Consider the following 25325-nt stretch of genomic DNA (forward strand, 5'->3'; position numbering starts at 1 on the left):
CTAAATTATGTCCCCCAAAATTCAAATACTGAAGCTCTAGCCCCCCTATTGTGATGGTATTTGGAGGTAATTCGGTTTAAAGGAAGTCATGAGGGTGAGGCTCTCATGATAGAATTAGTGCCCTTAGAAAAAGACACCAGAGAGATTTGCCATGTGAAGAGAGTGAGGAGGTAAACTGTCTGCAAGCCAAGAAGCAGGTTTTCACCAGGGAACCTAAAGAGCTGGCACTTGATCTTGGACTTCCCACTCCATGCCTATGAGAAATCAATTCCTGCTATTTCAGCCACCAGTCTATGCTATTTCATTACAGCAGCCTGAGCAGACTAGGCCAGTGTCTACCTGTATTTCTTCCCAAGCCGATTGGACTATGAAAATGGGAAGTTAAAACCTAAATACTTCTCTTATATTAAAAACAGCTAGCTATAGGAATTAAATTTCATTGTTCATTGATCTTGCTTCCCTGCAAATAATAGGTATTTCCTACATTTAAAATATATGTACTATGCCTTTATAAAATATAGGTGCCAATCATAATGTTAACATAAAAACATTCAAATCTGTAAAGAATTTTTGTGAGTTTATTTGAGCCAAACTGTCAATAATCACTGGGAAGCAGAATCTCAATGGATTGGGATAATGCTCCAGAGAATGGTGGTTTTCCACCTTGTTTTATACAGTATAATCAAAGGAGGGGGTGCAAGTGGATTACATGCAATCCACTGGTGATAGATTAGAGAGGCGAGAGAAAGTAAAGCAGGGTGGGGGGCACCTCTGGGATTGGACAAAAAATAAAATTACTTGTGTGGGTACAGGATAGTTAACAGTCAACAATTAACATGATAACAATAACAATGAAGGAATTTGTGGTATCTATCCTGGCACCCAGAGCATTTGGTTGTGCCCTGAGCAGTCGGAAAAGGGGGGGGTGGGGGGGGAAGGAAGTTACAAGTTACCCTGAAATTTCAATGATATGTCATTGTAGATACAAAAAGAGAGTAAGCTTAAGGTAAAATTGACCATGTCAGGGAAGATACTGGCTTAGGAGGTGACTACATAACTGCTTTTAGTTAAAGTTTAGTTTCAGATCATCCTTTGTGGTTACTTTAGATCTTTGAGTTTGCAAGACCACCATGCAGGCCTTCCCTTAGTTTGTCAGGTTAACATGTGGCCCATTTCGTCCACAATTCAAAAATCTAAAAGTTTGATGTTTGTATATAACAAACATTAACAGTAGACAATCTAAAGAAGCCACAGTAATAACAACAATAATGATGCTAATAATGATAATATTACTACTAATAATAATGGTTTCCTACCTACTGCATGTCTCTTATGGCTAGATGCTGTGTTAAGTGCTATACAAATGTACTATTCAAATTAATCTGCATATACATCCGCAGGAAGTATTATATCTCTTATTCTAAAACAAGGAAGCTGAGGTCTGAGAGGCTGACTAATTTGCCCAAGGTTACACAGCTGGTAGTGGACAGAGATGGGCATTACTGGGTTGTGAAAAAGGCTATGACAATGATGATAATGAGGAGTCTCCTGGGCCCATAAACCAGGAGGACCTGGGCAGGAGGATGAGGACAAGGTCCATCAGGTAGCAGTGAATGGGTGCATACCTAGTGCCAATGCATCCACTTCTCCCCTACTCCCAACAGCCCACACTCCCTGCGGCAAGCACAGACCAAGGCAGGGGGCTGGGTTGCAGACACTGTGGGTCTGTGGGGCTATAGCCACTGCTTGCTCATGTGACATAGTGTGGTGATTCCACTATTGCTCTGAGTGGTTATCAAAGCCTCACTGAAGCACCCAGGGAAATATGTTTTATTCCCTTTGGCCTAGAGGCATCTTTTAAAAAATATTTCATTGATTTTTTCTTACAGAGAGGAAGGGAGAGGGATAGAGAGTTAGAAATATGGATGAGAGAGAAACATCAACATCAATCAGCTGCCTCCTGCACACCTCCTACTGGGGATGTTCCCGCAACCAAGGTACATGCCCTTGACAGGAATTGAACCTGGGACCCTTCAGGTTGCAGGCCGACACTCTATCCACTGAGCCAAACCAGTTAAAGCGCCTTTAGGCATCTTGTTCAATCAGCTGGATTCTGTAACCAAAGAGGAAACAATGACTCCCCCTTCCATTCTCTTCCTGCCCAAGAGACTTTGCTCAGCCAAAACTACTGCCACTGCTCAGAGGTTGGGGAGAGTTTTTCTGGATGCACACTTTGGATGAAGCAGGACATTGTAGGCTCTGCATGGTCAGTGGTTCTTTACGCCATGCTATTGCCTTCCCACTTCCCTTGACAAAGAATTAAGGGCTTCCCCCTCTCTATAATGGAGTCTTTGAGTTCCAATGTAGAAGTATGTTCAACTCACTGAAGTCTGAGTTGGTCAAAGTCATGACTCTTAATTTGGAGCATAGCAATTAGGAGACACGTTGTTGCTCAGCCTCAAATATCCTGGCTACCACCCTATAGGAGCTGTAACTCAGCACTGCCTTTCCCAGGCCATGACCAACTATCCTGTTCTGTTAGCATGACTCACCGAGAATGCCCACCTTTTGGGTCTCTGGAGCTGTGCCCTGGGAACGTGCCAGGCACATTTTCAGCAGGTTCTTAGGCCTGGCTTCTTGCCCAGAGTCTCCACTACAACGTTGGCCAGCCTCCTGAGATTTGGCTGGAAGCAGTAAGGACTGAACTTGGCTGACTGGCCCACATCCCAAGTGCCCTCATTTCACAGGACATCCGGCTTTTTGTCTGCCTTCCTGACTGGCCCGTGAAGTTGCTCAGAACTCTGCTGCCCACAAAACTTCCATCCCCTTCCCTCCAGTGTCTCTTCCTGTGAGGTAAAGGAGAGAGGACAGCCAGGTTTATCGCTGTCCTAATATGAAGACAGAGGTGCTATAAATTAATACCCTAGTATGTAAGGGTATTAATTTATAGCACCTCTGTCTTCTCGAGATGCAGAGTAAACTGAAGAAGACCCAATTATCAGTTAAAGACCAAAAACACTAGTTGTGTCACTGCTAAAGCAAGATCTGAGAAGGCAGCTTGGACCGGCAGCCTAAGTGGCTTCCTCTCCATTTAGTAAGAGATGTCCTCAGCCAGAGCAGCTAGACCAGTACAGGCCACTTTTCCAGGGGCAATATCTTCCCTGAGGGCTTACAGATGGACAAAGATGTATGGGGACTTCAGGGAGGCAGAGAGACAGAAGGGAGGCCCCATGAGTCCCACCCAACAGGGAGTCATGGACCAAGAGTCTAGCCCCGTGGTCAGCAAACTGTGGCTCACGAGCCACATGTGGCTCTTTGGCCCCTTGAGTGTGGCTCTTCCACAAAATACCACAGATAGGGTGAGTCTATTTTGAAAAAGTGGCGTTAGAAGAAGTTTAAGTTTAAAAAAATTTAGCTCTCAAAAGAAATGTCAATCTTTGTACTGTTGATATTTGGCTCTGTTGACTAATGAGTTTGCCGACCACAGGCCATTGCTCCTAGGGCCGATGGAAGAGAAAGGAAAGGAGAAAGAAGGCAGCAACTTTCTTGTACATCCCAAACTTGTGGGCTGGTGGGAACCCAGGGAGTGGGAATAGCAATCACCTCCAACCCCATTCTGAACCCCTTCCCTATACACATCCAAGAGTTGTATGCACAAGCACAAAAGGGAAGACTTTTGAGGCAAGTGAGAAAGAAAGAAAGAAGAGGCCAGAAAAAAAGTGTAAAGGTAGAAGGAAATACTAGAAATATGAAACATACTCAAGAATAATTCAAAGATTCAAATATCTACTATCTTCTAGACAGTTTCCAAAGTACTACACATTATACACTGTGACCTGAACACACTAAGGTGACAGAAAAGAAAGAAAGGAGAAGAGTGGTTGACTTTCTCAAGTAACAAACCATATGCTCAAACTCAAAAATATACCTTTCATAAATTTTACTAAGAGTGGAATATTTTTAATGACCAATACTTTTTTTTATTAAAGCAGTTAAGCACCTGATGCAATATAAACTAAGAGTCCTATCTTCATTGTTCAGTTAGTCCAGGAATTAAAGATCACTAACATAACCAGGTTAACTCATTTTTCAGGATGGTACTATTTTCATCTCTTTTGAAAATGCTGGGAGTTTGGAAGTGGCATTGCCAGGTCAAAGGGAAATCTGGCACCTTGGACAAAATAGCCTGTGATCTCATAGCAGAGGCTGCCAACCACTCCCACCAATGGGAGGATTTCCTTCATGCCCAAGGAAGTCACAGGTTTTGTATACTAAGAGAACAGGAGGTGGGAATCAGGCCAGTACTTAACAGTGTGTGCTAGTAGGCCTCCCGAGAGGTGTTCTAGGAAGGCCACACAGACTTGGGAGGGAACAGGAACTCGTGCGGTACAGCTGGCTAATGTCCTTGCATTCATCACGTTGGAACCGACTTGGTAAGAATAGCAGTGCACACTTGACAGAAGTGCCCATCAATGCTATTTTTAAAAATACCTAGGGGCTTAACATTTTTTTTTATAAAAATAACTTGGTATGCTTTGCATACAAGCACCATCCATTAAAAGAGAAATTTATGGCAGCTCTGTTCCTCAGTGATCTCATCAATAGAAGAATAGAAAGACATTTGCCTTTGAATGCAGGGTAAAAGCTAGCACATCAAAGTGGGAACCGTTTTTTGCAGTTTTCCTCCCAGGATTTAGCACCGCTTCTTGAAAATGTGTTACGTGCAGAAGGACTTTCTTATGATATTGGAGGAGACAGAGAAGGATTCAAGGTTGTTGACTCTTACACAGAAACAACAGACACAAATCACATTTAAGTATACGAATAGGCAGTACTTGGGATACGCTTTGTGCATGATAAATCAGATGTATTCAAATGGACCATTGGATGATTACATGTACATGATTGCATGATTTCATTCCACAGGGGTCTTCCTCTCCTTGGCTGGCTTTAAGGAACCAAGAAGTCCTATTGGGGAGCATAGGTGTCAAGCAACGATGGGAGGTTTCAAGCAGTTGAGGGCAGCCAGCCTCCAGCCTCTAGCCAGGAAGAAAACAGGCCAGATTCAAGGGACTGAATTCTGCCCACACCACATGAGCTTGGAAGTAGTTCTGTGTAACAGTCAAATCTCAGATGAGACCCCAGCCCTGGCTGACACCATGACTCCAGCCCTGGAGCAGAGGACCCAGTCACATCATGCCTGGACTCCTAACATACACACACTAAAAGATAATAATGTGTATCGTTAATTTATTTTTAGAATATGTTTTTATTGATTTTTACAGAGAGAGGAGGATGGAGAGTAGAGAGATAGAAACATCAATAAGAGAGGAACATCAATGATTGGCTGCCTACTGCACATACCCCTACTGAGGATCAAGCCCACAACCTGGGCATGTGCCCTGACCAGGAATCGAACCAGTAACCTTTTGGTTTCTAGGTTGATGCTTAGCTGCTTAGCCACACTGGCCAGGCAATGTGTATTGTTTTAATCTGTTAAATTTCTGGAAATGTTATTAGAGGGCAACAGAAAAACAAATATAATCTGTTTCCTACAGTGGAATGACCAGCAGTCATTGGTGTCAGAGGACATCTTTAAGAAAGTCCATGAGAGAGCCAAAGGAACAGGTGGTGGTATAAATACCTCGAGTTACAGTTAGACTAACTGGAAGATCAGACAAGAGACTCTGCAATATCACATTCTGAAATGACCTTGGAGAAAGTTCACTTCCCACATAGTTCCTATTAGACCAAAAAGATACTTTTAAATTTTAACCATAATACAAATGCAGAAACAGTAGGCACATCTTTCTCATTCCTTAAAGCAAAGAACAGACTTCATAAAAAAAAAAAGAGGTTCGGAGGTCAATATTTTCTTTCTTTGTTAACAATGTAACATGATGTGGGGTGAAGAAACTAAATTAAGAAGATAAAATGGTTCCAAGCCAATTCTCTTCCGCCCATTTTGTCTTCTGCCTCTGGGGCAGGGCTTCTTCAGGGTGGTGGTGCTGCCAGTCAGAGGTCCCGTGGAGCAGCCAGTACAGTTGCAAACAGCTCTGAACAGCTGCCCCCGACAACGGGAAAGAGATGCAAAGGCCCAGAGGGACCCTCATCTCACACTCCCCCCGTGAGAGAGCAGACAGCCGAGCTTCCTCCTCACCTGGAGAAAGATGTGTTACAAACCCTGATGGCATTCAGTTTCCACATGGGAGCCAGGACTTCTGATTTGTAAAGTGCCTGGAGACAATCCTACTGTATGTGACATGAGGAAGAACGAGTGACCTGACCAGGATGATTCTGAGTCAGAAGTAATGGGATAGCTCAGGACAAGGACTCCTGGTTCTGCGAAAGCCATGTCACCATTCAGAGCACTAGGAAATGGAAGTATGAACTCCAGCCCCCGCATGGCCAATAGGGCTCAGTGTGCCACCCTAGCTTGAACTGATGGGAAGGGCTGCCAGAGTGCCGATGGAAGGAGCTGGAGCTGATCCCGCTGGGATGGAAGAGTGATACTCTCTGGCTTGGAAGCCAAAGGAACAGGGAGCCAAGGCGCTCAGGTATCACATACACATATCTCTGAGGACACGTGAGGACAGAGCACTGAAGAGGCCCAACAGCAAAGGAACAAACTGCCTCCCAGGTTGTAAGCTCTGCTGAAAAACCTTCTTTTGTTCCACAAACACTGGCAAGACTAAAAGTTGATACCTTTCCATGCTAAACAAGGCAAGGTGTTTTGTTTTTGTGTTTTTCCATTTGGCTTATTTTTGTTTTTACATATGGACCCAGAAGCCCTGGGACTTAGCGGCACTTTTATGAAGACTTCTCTCAGGGTTTAATCCTAAGCAGTACAATTTTCATTAACATCAGCAGTTTAAGTAGCTGTTGAAATTAAATGCCATTTAGAAGCAAAGCCAATGTAGAAAATTGTACACTATGCTTATCAAAAGGGCTCCACAGTCATTTATACATACGAGTGCAAATTATTTTCCCAGCAAATTTACTTGATTTCCCACCTGCAATATGAATTACAGGCACTTTGCCTTCTATAGTAAGCTTCCAGAACGCAGCTGAGCTATCCATAAAAGCATCTCCAAGTCGATGTTAGCCTTACTCTTACAATGCTTTAGTTACTAAAATTTTAGCACCATGCACACCTAACCCTGCAAACCTACCAGCTGCCACTGCTGCCCATTGCTTAGTGCCCTTCAGCAGCAGCTGGGAAGGAGTGGCATGTCTTGTTTCCTGTTTAAATTTTCTCTTCTTTTCTTTTCTTTTTTCAGTGAAATGTGTTTGGATCTAAAATGGAACATTTCCATTAGCCCATTTCCCCTTCCCCGCTATTTCTATTTCTATTTCTATTTCTAAAGAACTACCAACTGCTCAGGCCTGGCTCTTCTGGGAATCTGCACTACAACCCAGGCCACTTGCCACCTGTGTATGCAAATTAACCCACTATCTTTGATGGGTTAATTTGCATGTTCACTCCTGATTGGTTGGTGGGCATCACAAAGGTACATTCAATTTGCATCTTTCTCCTTTATTAGTGTAGATAATGTAGATATAGACTCAACCCAATAGGTATCAGTAGCACGCCCATATACAGGGATGTTTCTAGGCAATACCAAATGTCCCCTGTGGGTCAAATTTGTCCCTCTGTGGGAGTCACGGCTTTTAGATCATTCAACATAATTTAAGAAACTGTCAGGAAGCAGATCCAGAATCCTGAGAGGACTAGTCTGGAAAATGGAGAAATGCATCAACTGGTAAAGCATAGCCTGCTGGGTAGCAATCTGTGCTCTTCTCAATGAAATCAACACTTTATGAGTGCAAGCTCAATATTTAGCTTTTAATGAAGGAACCTAGAAAATCAACTTGGAACTAACCACTGTCCTCCCTTGCCAGCCTGGTCCCTCCTAACTGCCCTCCCCTGCAGGCGGCCATCTTTGACCACATGGGGGCAGCCATCTTGTGTGTTGGAGTGACAGTCAATTTGCATATTACCTCTTTATTACATTGGATTGGGCCTCACTTGTTGCTGGCACTTCAGTGGGTGTGGTAAGTCCTCAGGCTGACTGGATGTGAGGCTGGCCACAGCTGCTGCAGATGAGCTGATGCATGGGGGTCTGACCTATGGAGTAGGGTGTGCTTTAGTGTGGCCCTGGTGCCAGCAAAGCTACCTGTAGGTGTGTTGTATGTGGAGCTGGTTCAGTGGGGCTCAGGTATAGTGTGAGGCTGGCCTCCACATATATTGTGTTTGGAGCCTATTGGGAGGGGCTCTGATGGAGGCCAAGGTCAATTGCCATTTGTGCTGGGCTTGGGGCTGCTTGGTAGGAGCTACAAAGTGATATAAGGTTGTTTGATGCTTGTCCTGGGCATGGAGGTGCTTGGGAGAGGCTATGCTCTGAACCAAGGCCAACTGCCACTTGTGCTGAGATTTGGACACTTTGGTGGGTACTATGATGCAAGCTGAGGATAGCTGCTGGGCTTGTGGCTGCTTAGTCGGAGCTATGTTACAGGCCAAGACTGGTCACTGCTTATGCCAGGCTTGGGTCCACCTGGTGGGATTTACAATGCAAGTTGAGTCTGGATGTTGCTTGTGCTCGGATTGGGACCATTTGGCAGTGAAACATGGGATGCTGGGAACAGATCTCGCCCTTGCAGTTCTTGCCTCATGAAGTTTGAAGAATAAAATTCACAGACAAGAAGGACTTGCTAGTAAGAGGGTGGAAATTTATTGGAAGCAAGTACATATTCCCAAGGGGGTAATCCACTAAGCCCCTTTTTTCTAAGGTTTATAAATTTTTTGTTTCTTCATGCTCCCTTCTAATTGGACCCCTCCCCCATTTTATGACCCCATGCTTTTCTAATTAGTCACTGTTTTTGTAGAATATCAGCTTCAAAGCTCCAAATCCATGGTGGTGCCCCCCCTTCTTTCTCTCACCCTTATCTAGCAACATTCCTTTATCTCCTGCAAACATGTGTTTCCCTTCTTCTAGCATCTGTCGACATTTCTCTATCCTCTGTGAAAGTATGCTTCCTTTTCCCCCTTAGTCTAGCTTTTCTTGATCTTCCTCTCCCCTTATCCTGTGGCACCTTTCTATTATCTGTGAATGCATGCCTTCTGGTGGCTCCAAGCCCTCACCTATGCATTCTTCCCCAAAGACCCTCTTTATTCCTAAGACTCCCTAAACCTGCCTGTCTTATCCATAGAATTCCTTCCAGCAGGAATGACAATGCAGGCCAAGGCTGGGCACTGCTTGTATAGTGTTTGTGGACCTTTGAGGAAGTTTTTAGTGAGATCCAAGTGTGGCTGCCACTTGTATTGGATTTGCAGACCTTTGAGAAAGTCTTCAGCATGAGTCTAACCTCTTTTGTGAGGGTTACAGATTTTGGGAAATGTCTGCAGTAGAAGCCACCATAGGCCTCTTGTGTGGAGGAACTGATGGAAGAAGCTCTGGCCAGGCAAGCAAGTTGGCTGGGGCAGGTTCTCAGGGAGTCACCAGGATGGGGTGAACAGTGTTAGCCAGGTTAATGGAAAGCACAGATGTGGTGCCCACCTTCTGGATGTGAGGAGAGTTCTGCAAAGGAACAATGGCACCTGCCAGAGCTTCTTTCCTGGGAGAACGTTCCAACCCACACCCCTCCAGCCCTCTCCCTGAAGTCAGTTTAGTTTCTCAATTCAGTTTCTCCCCATGTGTCTCTGGTGCTTTTCAGGCTGCTGCCTCTGCACCAGAGCCTTGAGCGAGTGAGTTTGTGAGGAAGTGAATCTTTGTGCAGGCCCTTTAAGAGTGGTGCCTGTGTGTCTAACAGCACTTTGTCTTTCTCAGACACAATCTCCACTAGTTCTCACAGCCAGATGGTATGGGGACTCCTCTTCACACTGGTGCCCCTGGGCTGGGAGCTTCTTGTGGGGCGATGGCCCTCCACTCCACAGCGGACACCTCTGCAGCTGAGATAGCCCTTCTGTTTCCTAATTGCCACAGGGTGGGTGTTAGACCTGCTTGTTCGGTGTCTCCACTCCTCCTTGCAGTGTTGATGTGGCTTCTTTATATCCTTAGTTATAGAACTTCTGTTCAATTGGTTTCAGGTGGTTTTCAGTGATAGTAGTTCTAGAAATTTGTTGTAATTTTGATGTAATCATGAGAGATTGCAAGTTTAGAGTTCACCTACTCTTTCATCTTGAGCCTCTTGGTAGTTCTCTTTTTAAATTTTTAAGGAGCCGCATACTGTTTTCCATAGTGGCTGCACCAATTTACATTCCCGCCAACAGCGGACAAAAGTTCCCCTTTGAAAGGACCTAGCCAAACGCTTGCTATTTATGTCTTTTTTTTTTTTAATCATAGCCATTCTAACAGGTAGGTTTCATTTGCATTTCCCTGACAAAACCAACTGAGTTTTTAATGTTAATCTTGTGATCTACAACCTTGTTCAATTTATTTACTAGTTCTAGTAGCTTTTCTGTGGATTCATTGGAATATTCTAGATGTAGCATCATGTCATTTGCAAATAGTAGTAGTTTTATTCTTCCTTATCAATACATTTTATTTCTTTTTCTTGCCTAATTGCTTTACCTAGAATATCCTGTAAACTATTGAATTATCAATTTTCTGATTTTAAAAAAATGTTATCTTTATTGTTGAAAGTATTATTATTTTCAACCACCTCTGCATTCCTGGCATAAATCTCAGTCATGATGTATAACTTTTAAAACTCTTTATTAGATTCGATTTCTTAGTACTAATAGGTACTAGTAGTAATAGTAATTAGTACTAGTAGTAATTAGTACTAGTAGTAATTATTACTAGTAGTAATAGTAATTAGTACTATTACTAGGTCTAGTAATAATTAATGTCGTTTTCTAATACTTTTTAAAATCGAATTTATTTAAACAATACAACAAAATTTAATCAACAATACAGTTGCCGTTGTTTTCTACTACTTGTGCCCAACGCTCAGGAAGCATTTTAATCCCTCTGTTGTAAAATTCTTGTGATTTTGATGCAAAAAATTCGGTCAATGCATTTTTGAGGCATTCTTCATTATTAAATTTTTTTCCAAGAAGAAAGTTTTGCAAAGAACGAAACAAATGGTAATCGGAAGGGGCAATAGCAGGAGAATATGCAGGTTGAGGGAGAACTTCCCATTCCAACTGGCGCAGTTTTTCAGCAGTGATTCTTGCAGTATGCGGTTGTGCGTTATCGTGGTGAAGAATTACGCCCTTCTGATTAATCAGCGCGGGTTCTTTTTCTCTTAAAGCTTGGGCTAACCTTTCCAATTGGGCACTATACACTGCACTTGTAATGGTTTGGTTAGATGGTAAAAGTTCATAATGAAGAATTCCTTTAAAATTCCACCAAACACACAACATAACTTTTTTCGCATGCAAGTCAGGTTTTGGCGTGGGCTGCGGAGTCTCATTTTTGTCTAGCCATTGAGGCCGCCTTTTCAAATTAACATACAGCACGCATTCTTCATCTCCGGTAACAATTTGCTCTAAAAACGGCAAACGGTTTTGACGAGAGAGGAGCGAACTGCAAGTTGTGACTCTTTGATTACGGTTGTTGTCGGTCAACTCATGAGGAACCCATTTTCCAAACTTTTGGACTTTGCCAAGTGCACGCAATTGATTGGAAATTGTTTTTTGTGAACAATTTAAAGTTGTCGCAAGCTCTTGTTGGGTAATTTGAGGATTTTGCACCAAAAGAGCTTGAAGAGCTTCTTGATCAAAATTGGACACACGGCCTCGACCACTCTTGTCATCTAACGAAAAATTTCCCTTGCGAAATTTCTCAAACCAACGCTGGCATTTTCTGGTGCTAACTGCATCTTGACCAAGAGCACTACAGATGTTTTTTTCAGCCTCTCTTGCTTTTCTTCCTAATTGGAACTCGTAAAGCATGCAGTGCGGAATATGCTCTTCATCCGCCATCTTCTTAGCCCTAGTTTTGCAACAAAAACCAAACCAAACACAAACTTTTTCAAGCAAAACTTGTTAATTGCACTTCACACGTTCTGTAGATACCACGTGTTTGAAGGTTATGTCAATACAAGTCAACGCCAAGCAAGATTTTAAACGAATGTTTAAAAACGACATTAATTATTACTAGACCCGATATTTGGTTAAGGAACTTGCACCTATATTGATAGCGGATATTGGTCTATATTGTCTTTTATTATGTCTTTATCTAGCTTTGGTATCAGAATATTTCTGGTCACATAAAATGTGTGAGGAAGTATTCCTTCAACTTTTACTTCATCCCCACTTGAGGACATTTTTCCATTGTTTTTTGTTTTTTGAGAGAGAGAGAGAGAGAGAGAGAGAGAGAGAGAGAGAGAGAGAGAGAGAGAGAGAGAGAGAGAGAGAGAGAGAGAGAGTATGTGTAAGGGAGGACGAGAGACAGAGAAATATTGATGAAACGCATCAATTAGTTGTCTACCGCACTCAGATCGAGCCTACAACCAAGATACATGCGCTTGACTGGAATTGAACCCATGACCCTTTAATCCACAGGCTGATGCTCTATCCACTGAGCCAATCAGTTAGGGCCCTCAACTTCTACAATATTTCTTGGGAAACTTTGAGAAGGATTGATGTTAATTCTTTAAACTTTTGTAGCCTTCACCAGTGAAGACAATTGGTCCTGGACTTTTGCTGGGATGGTTTGATTACTGCTATTTCTTGTGATAGATCTGTTGGAATTTTCTATTTTTTTCTTGAATATTTGGGTAATTTGTAGGAATTTGTCCATTTCATCTAGTTTATCTAATTTTTTGGCATATAACTGTTGATAGTATTCTCTTGTCTTTTTTATCTCTATCGGGTTAGTGGTAACATCCCTACTTTCATTTCTGATATTACTTATTTGTATTTTCTCTCTTTGTTAGTCTGGCCAAAGATTTTTAAATTGTTTATCCTGTTAAAAAACACACACACAATTTTGTCAATTATCTGTAGTTTTAATTTTGTTTACCTTTATTTAACTTGCTTTCTAGTTTTACATGGTTTAAAGTTTAGATTACTAATTTAAGATTTCTTCTTTTTAAATTTGACATTCACAAATATAAATTTCCTTATAAACAATGCTTTATCTGTACTCCAGAAGTTTGGGCATGTTGTTCTTATTTTTATTATTCTTAAAACATTTCTTTCTTTTCCTTTGATTTCTTCTTCTTTCCCATTGGTTATTTGTAAGCAAGTTGTTTAATTTCTATATATTTGTGAATTTCCCCCAATATTCCTATTATTGATTTCTAATTTTACTTCATGTTATGTAAGAACATATTTTGTATCATTACAATTTTAAATTTACTGTGATTTGTCTTATGGCCAAATTTATAGTCTGTCAACATCTCCACATACTTGGAAAAAATATATCTCTCTGTGTTGTTGAGTGTTTTTAGATGCATTTTAGGTCTGGTTGTTCTATAGAATTTTTTAAGTCTATTTCCATGTTGATCTTTATTGTTTTATCTTTATTGAAGCTTTATCTTTCTGTTCCTCAAACTAGATAATTTCAAGTGACTTATCAAGTTGAATGAGTCTCCTTACTAAATTTTTCATATTTATGATGGTACTTATATCCAGAACTTCTCTGTTCATTTAAAATATTTGTCTATTTTTATATTCTCTAGTTGTTGAGACTCTATACAAGTTTTTGAGTAAAAAATGCGCTAGAACTTAGTGAATTTTGGTAGCATAGGTCCTGGAAGCATGGATGTTTAGATCTCCCAACAGTGAATGTGAACAGAGATAAAGGCCCAGGGCCCTCGATGTACAATTCGGCCTTGTTACTTCCTAGTTAGTTGGGGCCAGGACCAGCAGCAGCGGCATCACTTGGAGCTGGTTAGAAATGTAGAATTTAATCCCTACCATGATCCACCAAATCAAAAGCTGCATTTTCACATGATCTCCAGGTGATTTCTATACCCTTAAAGTTTGAAAAGCAATGGGCATAGGGCATGCAATCCACACTTTCAGAGCCACAAGGTACCACACACCATTATTTTCAGAATAGCAACTTGGCATTTACTTATATGACATTGGTAAATGCCCATCTTCTTCTTTAAATTGAAACCTCACAAAAAAAAAAAAGTCTTCTTTCTGTTGTATCCCAAAGACAACTACAAGTAAGTACTCTAAAATCTGTCAAAAAAAAAATAAAAAAATGAATGGACTCTGGAATCTCATACTTATCTGCTGCCTCCAAACCCCAACCTCAAATAGGTTTCAAAAGAGGTTTAATATTTATTTTAATTTTTTGTCAATTACAGTTTATTTTCAATATTATTTTATACTGGTTTCAGGTATACAGTGGTTAGACAGTCATATACTTTATAAAGTGTTCTCTCCAATATTCCCAGTACCCTCCTGGTACCATACATAACTATCATATTTTTAATTTTTTTTAACATATTCAAAAAACATAAGCTTTCTCAGATCTCCTAAGAATGAGTAAGAAGCATCTCTGAGATAAGGGAACTTCAGTTTTTTCTTTACCCTTTGCTTAAAGTTTGTGTTTATTCAAAACTTAAGTGTCCTAGCTACTAGTATTGGAAAGAAAGAATCTATTTAATCATATTCTCTATAATTTTTTAGAACAGATTTTTAACCTTGCATCTCATTTTTTCCTTTATAGTTTTCTCCATTAGAAAAAGTTGTTGGGAATATGAGTAAAATGTCATAAATAAAATCAACACTAGTAAAAAGGCTTTTCATATAATTTACATATATTTATATATTTATTTATAGCTTATACCACTTTTCCATTTAAAAAATTGAGGCAAATGTTTACAACTAATGAGATATAAGAAAACCAAAGCAATTTGCTAAGGTATGACATGTTATATGAACTGATTACTTTCCCTGTCCATGATGCTGAATAATGATCTCATATTTTATAACCTAGAAAGCATAATAATGTGGGCAATTATCTTTGTCCCCAATCAGCCAAGCAGTAAATATCCTCCCAATAAAAAATAATTAAAAACAATAAGAAATAAACAACCGGTATTATTAACTGTTTTTATTTACAAAGAATTATTTTTATTTGGCTGTTTGGAAAACCACTAACATTTTTTCACTTTAGAAAACATTAAATAATAAACAAGATGTTATACAGTACTTTGGATAACTTCTTCCATCAGTGTAGTGCAATGCATTATTGGCACCGAAAAGTGAAATTTTCAATTATTTTCCCCTTTCATCTTTAGTTGTGCAGTTATAAGACCCAAAAGGAAAAGAATCATTGAGAAGAGCTCTAAGGCCATATATGCTGGCCCCTACCCAAAGGCTCACTGATTTATCCTCCCCTGCCGCCTGCCTCCACCAAGTTAAATGACAAAAGGTATTATAGGTGTACTAGAATAGGCATACTATTATACCCATTGTTCAAGAAACCCATTACCATTGTGGAACTTGGGAGATTCAATTGATAAAGAGAAAGTGAGCTATACAACTTAGGTGAAGGGGAAGGCCTGGCAGTGGTGTGGGGCATGTGCTCTGTATCAGTAGCCAAGCTAAGTTGTCACACACATTGCAGAGAGAGTGCACCAGTTAAAGTCGCTGTAAACTATGTTCTTTGCTATGGTCTTTAAAAATCTGAAGTGTCAGCCACTGAGCAAGTGAAAGGGTTATATACCTTTTCCAAGAAAAAAACAAAACAAAACACATTAGGACACAGAAATATTAAAACATCTGCCTATTATACTCTCTTTTTGGAATAATATATATATGTATATATATAATGTTTTTTTTTTTCTTTTTTGTTTTAATACTGCTAGGTTTTCCATACAGGGAAAGCTCAGCATTTGGTGGGCTTGTCCCCTTTTGATTCCTCTCCGTTAGAAGCCAAAGAGGGAAATGCCTAAATTAAACCCTGGCCTGGTCCAAATTACTTAGTCTGGAGATTTTCATGACACAGGAATAGGAGCAAAACATATTTTGGGAGATTGTGTAATCTATTACTCTTTCTTAAACATCCTTAACCACCTTAAATAGACAAAGTTTCATCTAGCTTTTTAAAAGCCTCCAAGATAGAGACACTCCTTTATAAGGGATTTTCGGATTCTATTTTAACAACTGTCCCTGCCAGAAAGCGCTCCCTCATGCTCTGGTCTAAGCCTGCTTCCTCTTGTTCTATTCTTAGTGCACGCGGAGAACAGCTGGCCACCATCCTCTCTGCACCAACCCTCCACGCACTGGAAAACCAGCAATGTTTTGCCCCTCAGTCTTCTCTTCTCCAGGCTGAGTAATCCCAGTTCCTTTAATTTTTCATCACAGATCTCCCCCTCCCCCCCCAACCCTTTCATCATCATTGTGATTCCTGGCAAAAACAGCAGAAAATATTTGATTGCTTAATCAGAAGTGAGGAAAAGTCTCAGTAGTAAGCTGCATTTTAAAAATGATATTCTTTTTTAATATAAAGCTTAAAAAAAGCAAGGAGGAAAGATATTAGTTGGGGGTCCTTAGATCTCAGAATTCCAATCCTGTCTCATTGCTCTAGTGCGTGAGTCCTATTCCAGCACATCCCTTTCCTCAAAGCCTCCATACCCATGCTGACACGGTAGCCCATAAGCTGTGAGCTAGAACTGCCTATGTTTATACTGATTTAAAAATTAATATGAAATCTATTCCAGGGGAGCTGCTCTCAGGCTTCTCCTCAGCCAGCTTCCAGAAACAGAATCCTTCCTCTGAGACAGCCGGGACTTCCTCCCAGGTCTTGCAGATTAGCGAAGAGAACCGTGTTATCCTGGGGTAGCCGTCGGGTTTTGAGTGCAGTGAGAAACAGTGCGGGTTGCACCCGTATATGCTAATGGCAGCTTCCTATCTAACTTGTTTCCTCTCCTTTGTAGGGATCAAACTCAAGGTATTTAAAACATTCATCCCTCCACGGCCACCACCTGACACCGTTTCCACATTTCTCTTGCTCCCGATAAAAGGTCATAGGACTGGACAACATTTCACCGTGTATTTTTAATTCAAGAGATCACAAGCTGCCTTTTCCCTTGCAACTGGAGCCTGTGAATATCAGGAACACGCCACTGCGTCATATCAACAGCACATTTACACAAAACACAATACCACTAATGAGGAATTACTTGCCCCACTTGACATAATTGTCTTTAAAAAGAAAAATACAGATAACAAGAATAAATGCATCTCGCTACGTTACACATCCTTCTTTCGTAAAGTGAATGGCAGTAAGAGAGTTCAGGCCAGGCCGGAGTGAACAGTGAGGAGGAGAAACAAAATTCACAAGCACATTGTACAGCGTATCTTAGGGGAGGTCAATACTACTCGTAGCACAGCACTGAACAGACAACAGAATGGCCGTCTGCACACATTTCTTTTGAAAATGTCTCCCGTGCTTTGCGACAAGGGACACCTTGTCACCAGGTTGAAGGATGGCCTAGGTCACCCGTGCGGAAGGCCAGCTCCTAAAAGAGCCACGGGATGTCGGCAGCACCCAAAGACAGCTTGCACGTGTCAAACAAATGCCCCTTCTGTTTCAAAGGGAGTGTCACTGTCCATTGGGATTGCACAAGAGCAGGCCAACAAGGGGGGGGGGGGGTCAACAGCCAGGCTTTCTCTGACCCACTGACCCACTCTCCTCCTAGGCATGACAGAAAGGAGGAGAAGACAGGAGATGAAGATTAGAGGAAGAGGAGGGGCAACACGGACGTTGATTGCTAGTTGCGGAGTTGCTGGCGCTCTTCGTAGCAGTGGCCTCTTTTCAAGCTCACATCATCCAATCCAATCTCCCCGGTGTGGCCACGCCTCTTTTCACCTTTGAAGATGACCTAGGGAGAGAACGCACAACTGGTCAGGCCTCCTCCGCCCTTCCCCAGGCCTGCCCAGACAGCAGAAAAAAGGCGAACTCCCCCCAGTTCTAAACAGTGAAGTTAATACTTCACGGAAGGAAAGACTAGAGAACAGTGTCACCCGAGGCCCTTGTTCTGGTAGAAACGGAACCCCCCAGGAAACTGGTCATCAGACCACGTTACTCAGAACCAGTTGCCCTTTGAAAGCCACACTACACTCTAGGCTGCTTCTGTGGACAGTTACCAAGGTCAGAAGTCAAAAGGCTGGGATGGCATGCAGAGGTGCGGACGCAGAGCCACAGCCTAAAAGGTCACCACCATGCAGCCTCCTCTGATGCTGCCGAGCTCCTCCCCGGGACTCAGGGACTCAGACAGCTTGGCTGCCAAATGGAATAGAAGCCAACGCCAAAAGCCATCACAGCATGGTTCTACTTATGCACAAACCAAGGACTTCTGCTATTCTTGTATTTTACCTTTGATAGCATCCTTGCTATGTTTCAAAACAAATGAAACCTGTCTATGCTGTGATTTGAAATGATATGACTTTTTATTTCTCTAAAAAACATAAATGAAGATATATTAAGAAAAAAAATTAAGAAAAAATCAGAGTAACATAAAATGTAAGACTCTGGTAAAAGCTGTGTGAATGGAGCCTACCTTTTCTTTCTAAAAGCGTTTACAGAAACTATACCTACCAGCATAGAGGCAGAATCTCCTCATAGTAACAGTGTTAGAAGCAGCAACGTAAAGAAGACATGTCCCAAGTAAGTTATTTCGGGGAGATGTTATAGATCACCTCATTGCTACATGTGACTTGGTTACTTAGGATAAAATTTATATATTCAAGCGTTCCCACATCCTGTCCTGAGCAGAACAGTATCTTTCAAGTCTATTGCTCTGGGTCCCATCCAAAGCTGCTTAACTATGCTCTCTCAGGCAAACAGGGAAAAATGGATTTTAAAGAAACCTTTTGGAGAAAAGCACTTTGGGTGACTCATGGTGGTCAGACATTGAAGTATAAGGAAGGAAAGAAAAATGCAAGAAGAGTTAAGCTCAGCACTCCTGCCTTTTGAAGTTTCTCTTAACATTTTTACTCATTTTCTTCAATAAAAGTAGGGGACTACCCTACGGTGGGGAGAGTGGTAGTGGTCATAGGTTATAATGAATAATGTAAGAAGAAGCAAAAAGTGGTTCAAAAAAAGAGGCAAGGAATGGAGTTGTCATGCCCAGAAAAATAACACGAAACTCTGTCGGAGCCTGAGTTACTAAGTAGAGCAATTCGGACCCCAGGGTTCTCCTAGGAAAGGAAAACCTCCCAGGTCCACGTCCTTCACGGTTCTACTTACGCTCTTGATGTCAGCCCCTCGCAGGGTGATCTGCGTTTGCCTCCAGCCGTGGCCACCGTTTCTTCCCCACAGGGCTGCTCCGTGGGCCCCCTGTCTCCTCACAAACACCTGGAGTGCGCCGGAGTGCAGCCCGGTGACCCTGTGCCGGAAGGACAGGCACAGGTCCCCGGAATGCATGAGGTGGCCCAGAGGCAGCACCAGGCGAGCGGCCTTTCCCCCGGGGCCCTTGGCTGCGGAGACCGCCAGGTACTGTCCCCCTGCAACGGGAAAGCAGGGCTGTGTGTTAACGTGTGGCACCCCTCTCCAGCACAGACAGTATGGCCAGTTTTCATCCGCTTCAAAGTCATTGGTAAAGAATTCCAGGCTATTGCGGGAGAAAGCGATGACCTATTTCTATGACCAGATCCCATGGTTTTGTGTTTACAGAAAACACTCGCCTGTTGTGCCCACGGAGAAGACACGTTATGCCAAAGACACACAAGGATCAAGAATCCCAATGCTGGGACCACTTCCAGTGGAATAGGATCGGACACACACAGGCGTGCACAAACACACACACTTTCACCACTTCCTGGTCCTCCTCAGGTTATGATTATGTTGTCAAGCTGGCTGGCTGATTAGGTGGTTGACGCAAGTTGCCAGGGAGAATTTTTCTACATGGATAATTAACCTCCGGGCAGTAGAGCAGATGTGGTTTAAAAGGGCATTAAATCTGTTTATTATATCTTCTCCCTGTTTTTATTAACTCCAGAGAGAAGACACCCTTGGACAATGCCAGAGCTTCCCTGGCCGGTGTGGCTCAGTGGGTTGAGCATTATCCTGTGCACCAAGTCAGGGCACATGCCCAGGGTTACGGGCTTGATCTCTTCAGGGTGGCTGTGCAGGAGGCAGTGGGCCAATGTTTCTCTGTCTCACTGATGTTTTTCTCCCTCTCCCTTCCTCTCTAAAATCAATCCTATACAATAAAAGGCTAATAAGCAAATAGACTGAATGGTAGAATAACTGGTCGCTATGACATGCACTTTGGGGGCAGATGCTCAATGCAGGAGCTGTCCCCTAGTGGTCAATGTGCTCCGAAGCCAGGCTCACAGCTGGCGAGCACAACTCCACAGTAGCGCTAAGGATGTCTGACTGATGGCTTAGGCCTGTTCCCTGTAGCTGTCAGTCAGACACCCCCCAAGGGCTCCCAGACTGTGAGACAGCACAGGCCAGACTGAGGGACCCCCCCGACTCCAGTGCATGAATTTTGTGCACTGGGCCTCTAATAAAAACATATTTAAAACTAAACTAAACCAAACTAAACAAAACAACAACAAAAAGCCAGAGCTTGCTATGCTTCTCACACTGGAGTACAGCTCACCCCACAAAGACGCAGGGGTGTTCTGGAAACCCTCCACTTCCTGGAACATCAGCCTTATTTAAAGATACGTGTGTTCTATAATAACAAATATATAATAAATACAATGTAATATATACAGTTATTATTACATACACATGAACACAAAGTGTTAATAAAAGCTGTCACTTTGGGCGGACACTTTGTCTTCAGATCCCTGGGGCGTAGAGAGTGCCTCCCCATGATTAGAGGGATTGCAATTAGGGGGAAAGTTTGAGCAGCAGCAAGTCGGGGGGAAAACTGCTTCTCACAAGAGGGAAAGTTACAAGTCGTATTTGAAGTTCCATCCAAGTACAGAAGATATCCCTCTCAGGCTGCTTAATTGGAGCCAACTGAACACACACTGCGTTTCAGCACGGATTTACCACAGGAAACGGCGGTGTGAATGCTGAACACATGTGTATACTTCGGTTGAAACCCCACTTATTTTTCAATGAAAAGACAACCATTTATTTTGATGCTTAATCTGTATCAGATGCTGAAGTTTGGGGTGTTCTCCTATTCGTCAAGTTGTTCCTCTCCCACGTGCTCTCTGAGCAGTGGGGGGACCAGCAGGTGGTGTCTGGGCCCGTGTTCTGTACCAGGCTGTGCTGAGTGCTCCCGTGGCCTCTCATGAACCCTGGAGGCTGGCTTTACAGGTGCAGAGCTAGGGCTTTGAGGTGAGGTCACCCAGTGAGGGGCAGAGTGAAGGTTTGAGTTCAGAACTGTCTGACCCCGTATCCAGCATGTGCTGCCCTCAGATTGGATCACTGGCGTGCCTGCTTCTCTCCCCCAGGAGATGGCAGAACCCATCGTTGCATCCCTAGCACATGGCAGGAGTGTCATGCCATCTGTTGAATAAATGATGTTCTAAGAAGATGGAAGGAAAAACCCTGCAAAGAAATGGGTCCTTGAGTCATATACTTGACCCCCCAACAACAAACACGGTTTCTTATCCTCCGTCCATTAATCCAAATGGTACTTTAGGCCAAAATGTTTAGATGGATTTTAAATGTCTCCCCACGAGTCGGCTTTTGAATCGTCCCAGGTATGTTGCTTAAGACTAAGATATAAGGTTATTACAGTTAAACCTGCAAGTTTTAAGAAAACAAGGATTACCTTAAGTCTCTGTGGAATGTATACTAACGTGACTGCCAGACGCCGCCTGCGAATAAGACAACATAACAAACCAAGGCAGCCTAGTAAGAGTCCAATAATCTTTTTTGGAGGCACGTAACACCCTATCGTGTTAGCTATGAGCAGAGGCTACCGTTGCTCTCTCCCCCTGGAGCTGCTTTGTGAGCCTGTTTGCAATGCTATAACTTGTTGTTTTTTCGTGAATATATCAGCCATTTTTCTATGACAAATACAAACATTTTTCATCACTGTATGTCATTAATAATTTAGCCGGTTTTTTACTGAAGAACATTTAAGTTGTTTCCAGATTTTCACACTTAAGATAATACTATAAAGTAGTAAGACAAGCAAAAAAAAAAAAAAAATTGGCAACACATGAAATAGGACTAAGATTCCTTTTCACATAAAGAGCTTAAAAATCAATAATAAAAAGGGCACAAAAGAAAAAGAAAATGCATCTCAGAAAAAAACTTTTAAAATGTAAAAAAAAAAAAAAAAAAGGTCAGCTTTTCACAATAAAATAAATTAACACTCAAAAGAGATGACTTTCTACCGATAAGCTTGGAAAAGGTTTTAAAAAGTAGTTTAATAAGATCTGTGTTGGGGGTGGTCCTTAAATATTGTTTGTGTGTGTGGGGGGGGAGTATAAATTGCTATAACCCAAATGAAGGACATATCAGTAAAATCTATCAAAATTCAAAATGCAAGTTCCCTTTGATTTGGCATTCCCCATCTAGGATAAGGTATATTCAAACACATCTGAAATGATGTGTGTATAAGGATTTCACTGCAGTATTGTCTGAAAAACCGGAAGACTGGAAACAAAGGAAATGTTCCTCAGTGGGCGGCCGGATAAACACAAGAGAACACCTGAGGAATAATGGAGTAACTGTCATTAGTAAGAATGAGGGTGTTCTGTATTTTCTGATATAGGACAATCTTCAACAACAATGGCTGAAGCTATTTTAATGGTAACGCGGGGACAGGCACTGTTTTCAATACATTGAATAGATGCTATTGATTATCCCCAGTTCAGTAACGTGCAAAAGGTCAGAGCTAGTAAGCTGTGGAACTGGGCTTCAGCCCAGGCATCCTGTCTTTCAAATCCTTGTTCTTCACATCACTCTTAGCATAATATCCTTAAGTGACAAAAGCAAGATACGCCAAGAGGGAGCTTTGTAGCTGTGTGGACAACTTTATCTCTGGGAAGATAGCCAAGAAACTGGTTGTACCTGGGAGGGTAACTGAGAGCCAGGGCTGGAAGGCGGCTGTATCTTCACTGTGGATTTATTTTTCCGTTTACAGTATTTCAAAATAATGCTTTATAACGCTGCACCAGACATGCTTGTACGTACACGCTGGCATGCTTGTTATTTATTTAAGTGAATTCCTTGCAGCTAGGGCACTGAGTCAGCTGCCTTTAACCCTTGATCCCCAGTGATCAGGGTTCCAGAAAAAGGGCCTCAGGTGCAGCCTTGAAGTCTAGGGAAAAGGGTGTGTCTTCAGGGCCACGGCTACATGCCTGCTGTGAATCACCACATCTGTTGACAGCACAACTTTCCATTCCTTAGAGCAGTGGTCCCAACATGGGGACAATCTGATTTTTAGGGGAGGGGGGGCAATTCAAGAATGAGTTATTAACAGTGAATTTTTTGCATTTCTTATGGTTTAGGGCAGTGGTCGGCAAACTCATTAGTTAACAGAGCCAAATATCAATAGTACAACGATTGAAATTTCTTTTGAGAGCCAAAATTTTTAAACTTCTTTAATGCCACGTCTTCAGAATAGACTCGACCAGGCCATGGTATCTTGTGGAAGAGCCACACTCAAGGGGCCAAAGAGCCGCATGTGGCTCGCAAGCTGCAGTTTGCCAACCATGGGTTTAGTGGTCTCATATATAGTATATCTATATATATAAAAGCCTAAATGACTGCCTGCTGGTAGCCATGATGAAGACTAACCACCAGGGGGCAGACACTCAACCCAGGTACAAAAACCACAGGCATGGAGACATGGAACAGACTGATGAGTCTCAGAGGGAAGCAGGGAAAGGGAAGGGTGGGAAGAGACTAACCGAAGATCTTACATGCATACTAGAGGCCCAGTGGGATCCCTTGGCCTGGCCTGCGGGATCGGGCTAAAACTGGCTCTCTAACATCCCCTTAGGGATCTTGGATGACAAAAGGGTGCAGGCCAGGTCAAGGGACTCCACTGGTACACGAATCCATGCACTGGGCCTCTAGTAAATATATATTGTGACGTATTTATGAATTTCGGTTCTCTTTATATGTTTTAAAATTTTATTTGCTATTTTTTCCTATCACTTCATATTATTTTTTTTTAACAAGTTCTTAGTGATTTCTTCCTCAGTACTTCAACTATTCTTTTATTTTTCTCTTTCATGGATGCCATGTTCTTTGGAAGCTTGTTTAGACCAAGTTAAAGAACTTTTAGGCTTCTTCCATGTGAATAGGAGTTTATTTTTTGAATAATCAGAATTATAAGTTGGGGGGGGTGTAATTAGGATTTTAGAGATGTTTAGGTGGGGCATGGCCAAGAAAAGGTTAGGAACCACTGCTTTAGAGGAATGTGTTAATTTCACTATCTCTTAATTAAGTTTAAGATTGAATGTGATAAACACAATTCAATGAGCTCAAGGGAGAGCAGCTAGCAAATGCAAATTTTTTTACATCTGTTTCTCAAAGTTGTAAATTTATTTGAGAATTTTCTGTTCTTGGAGATATTAGCATAAAAGAATATTTTCATTTCTGGGTCTTGGATAAGAAATGCATATTTAAATCAGTCCTAACTGTGGAAATCCAAACATATGTTCCTTTTTAAATGGTATAATCTAGATATAAACAATTTAGAAACATCTCGCTTGGTAATTAGAGAATTCATGGATAGAATTCATTAAATTGCTTATATTTATATGCATACAACCTCACCTAAACATCCTAGAAGAAAAAGAGCATTCTTCATTAAGAAGCTTAATTAGTATTTCTCCCTCAGTATTTGGTTAGAATTCCCCACCACAGTCTAAAAACCCCATCTGCAATGCCACCTTGATTTATGCCATGGACTCCTAACCCTCTTCCAACCCTTGCCCTCTTTTGGTCTTCTGTCCATTTTCCAAGCTGGAGCCCTGCTGCTCACTGCTCTCCTGGGTTACCTGGGAATTCCATTCTCAGTCAAAGGCTCTCAGAGCTGAAGTAAGAGGCTTTCTAACCCAATGCTTATCCAGTGCTCAAAACATCTTGCCATACATTACCACCGACGGAGAGCTCCTTACTTAACAGCCTGAGCTCTTTTTAAACAGCCCTGACTACGGGGAAGTTCTGTAGAGAGTGAGCCAAAGGCCATCTCTCTGTAGTTGTCACCTACTAATCTGACTTCCATCCCTTTGTGGTCACATAGCAATGGTGATAGCCACTGTCAGTCAAGTACAAAGGCAGCCCTGTTCCACCATTTCTTCTCCAGGCTAAACACTCTGGTCCCTTCCCCTGCTCTTGTACAGGCTTTGGGACCCCTGTCCGTCCAGGTCTTTCTAAATTACCGACACTTATCTCTATTCTTCTCAGACCAGAAAGAACCCACCAAAATGGATTTTCCATTCTAAACACACACACACACACACACACACACAC

The 25325-nt window shown here is 42.1% G+C and overlaps 1 protein-coding gene and 1 long non-coding RNA gene across 5 annotated transcripts in view; one reads left to right on the forward strand and one right to left on the reverse strand.

Moving 5' to 3' along the window:
- Positions 1-550: 550 nt before the first annotated feature.
- Positions 551-24902, forward strand: LOC123653324. The gene is made up of 4 exons (XR_006743059.1): positions 551-676; positions 10114-10122; positions 10834-10838; positions 24892-24902. It is a non-coding gene; the product is annotated as an uncharacterized LOC123653324 (long non-coding RNA).
- The window catches only part of NPNT (nephronectin), an 82804-nt gene continuing 72487 nt past the window's right edge, over positions 15009-25325 (reverse strand). For all 4 annotated transcript variants that reach the window (XM_036409764.2, XM_036409758.2, XM_036409770.2 and 1 more), the window contains 2 exons: positions 19167-19423; positions 15009-17799 (listed from right to left, as the gene is read on the reverse strand). In XM_036409764.2, coding sequence (XP_036265657.1) covers positions 17689-17799; positions 19167-19423 — 368 coding nt within the window. In that variant the 3' untranslated portion in view covers positions 15009-17688. The remainder of the gene's footprint in view (positions 17800-19166; positions 19424-25325) is intronic.

Source organism: Pipistrellus kuhlii, unplaced genomic scaffold (assembly GCF_014108245.1).
Source record: "Pipistrellus kuhlii isolate mPipKuh1 unplaced genomic scaffold, mPipKuh1.p scaffold_m20_p_1, whole genome shotgun sequence".
In the NCBI taxonomy this organism is placed as follows: Eukaryota; Metazoa; Chordata; class Mammalia; order Chiroptera; family Vespertilionidae; genus Pipistrellus; species Pipistrellus kuhlii.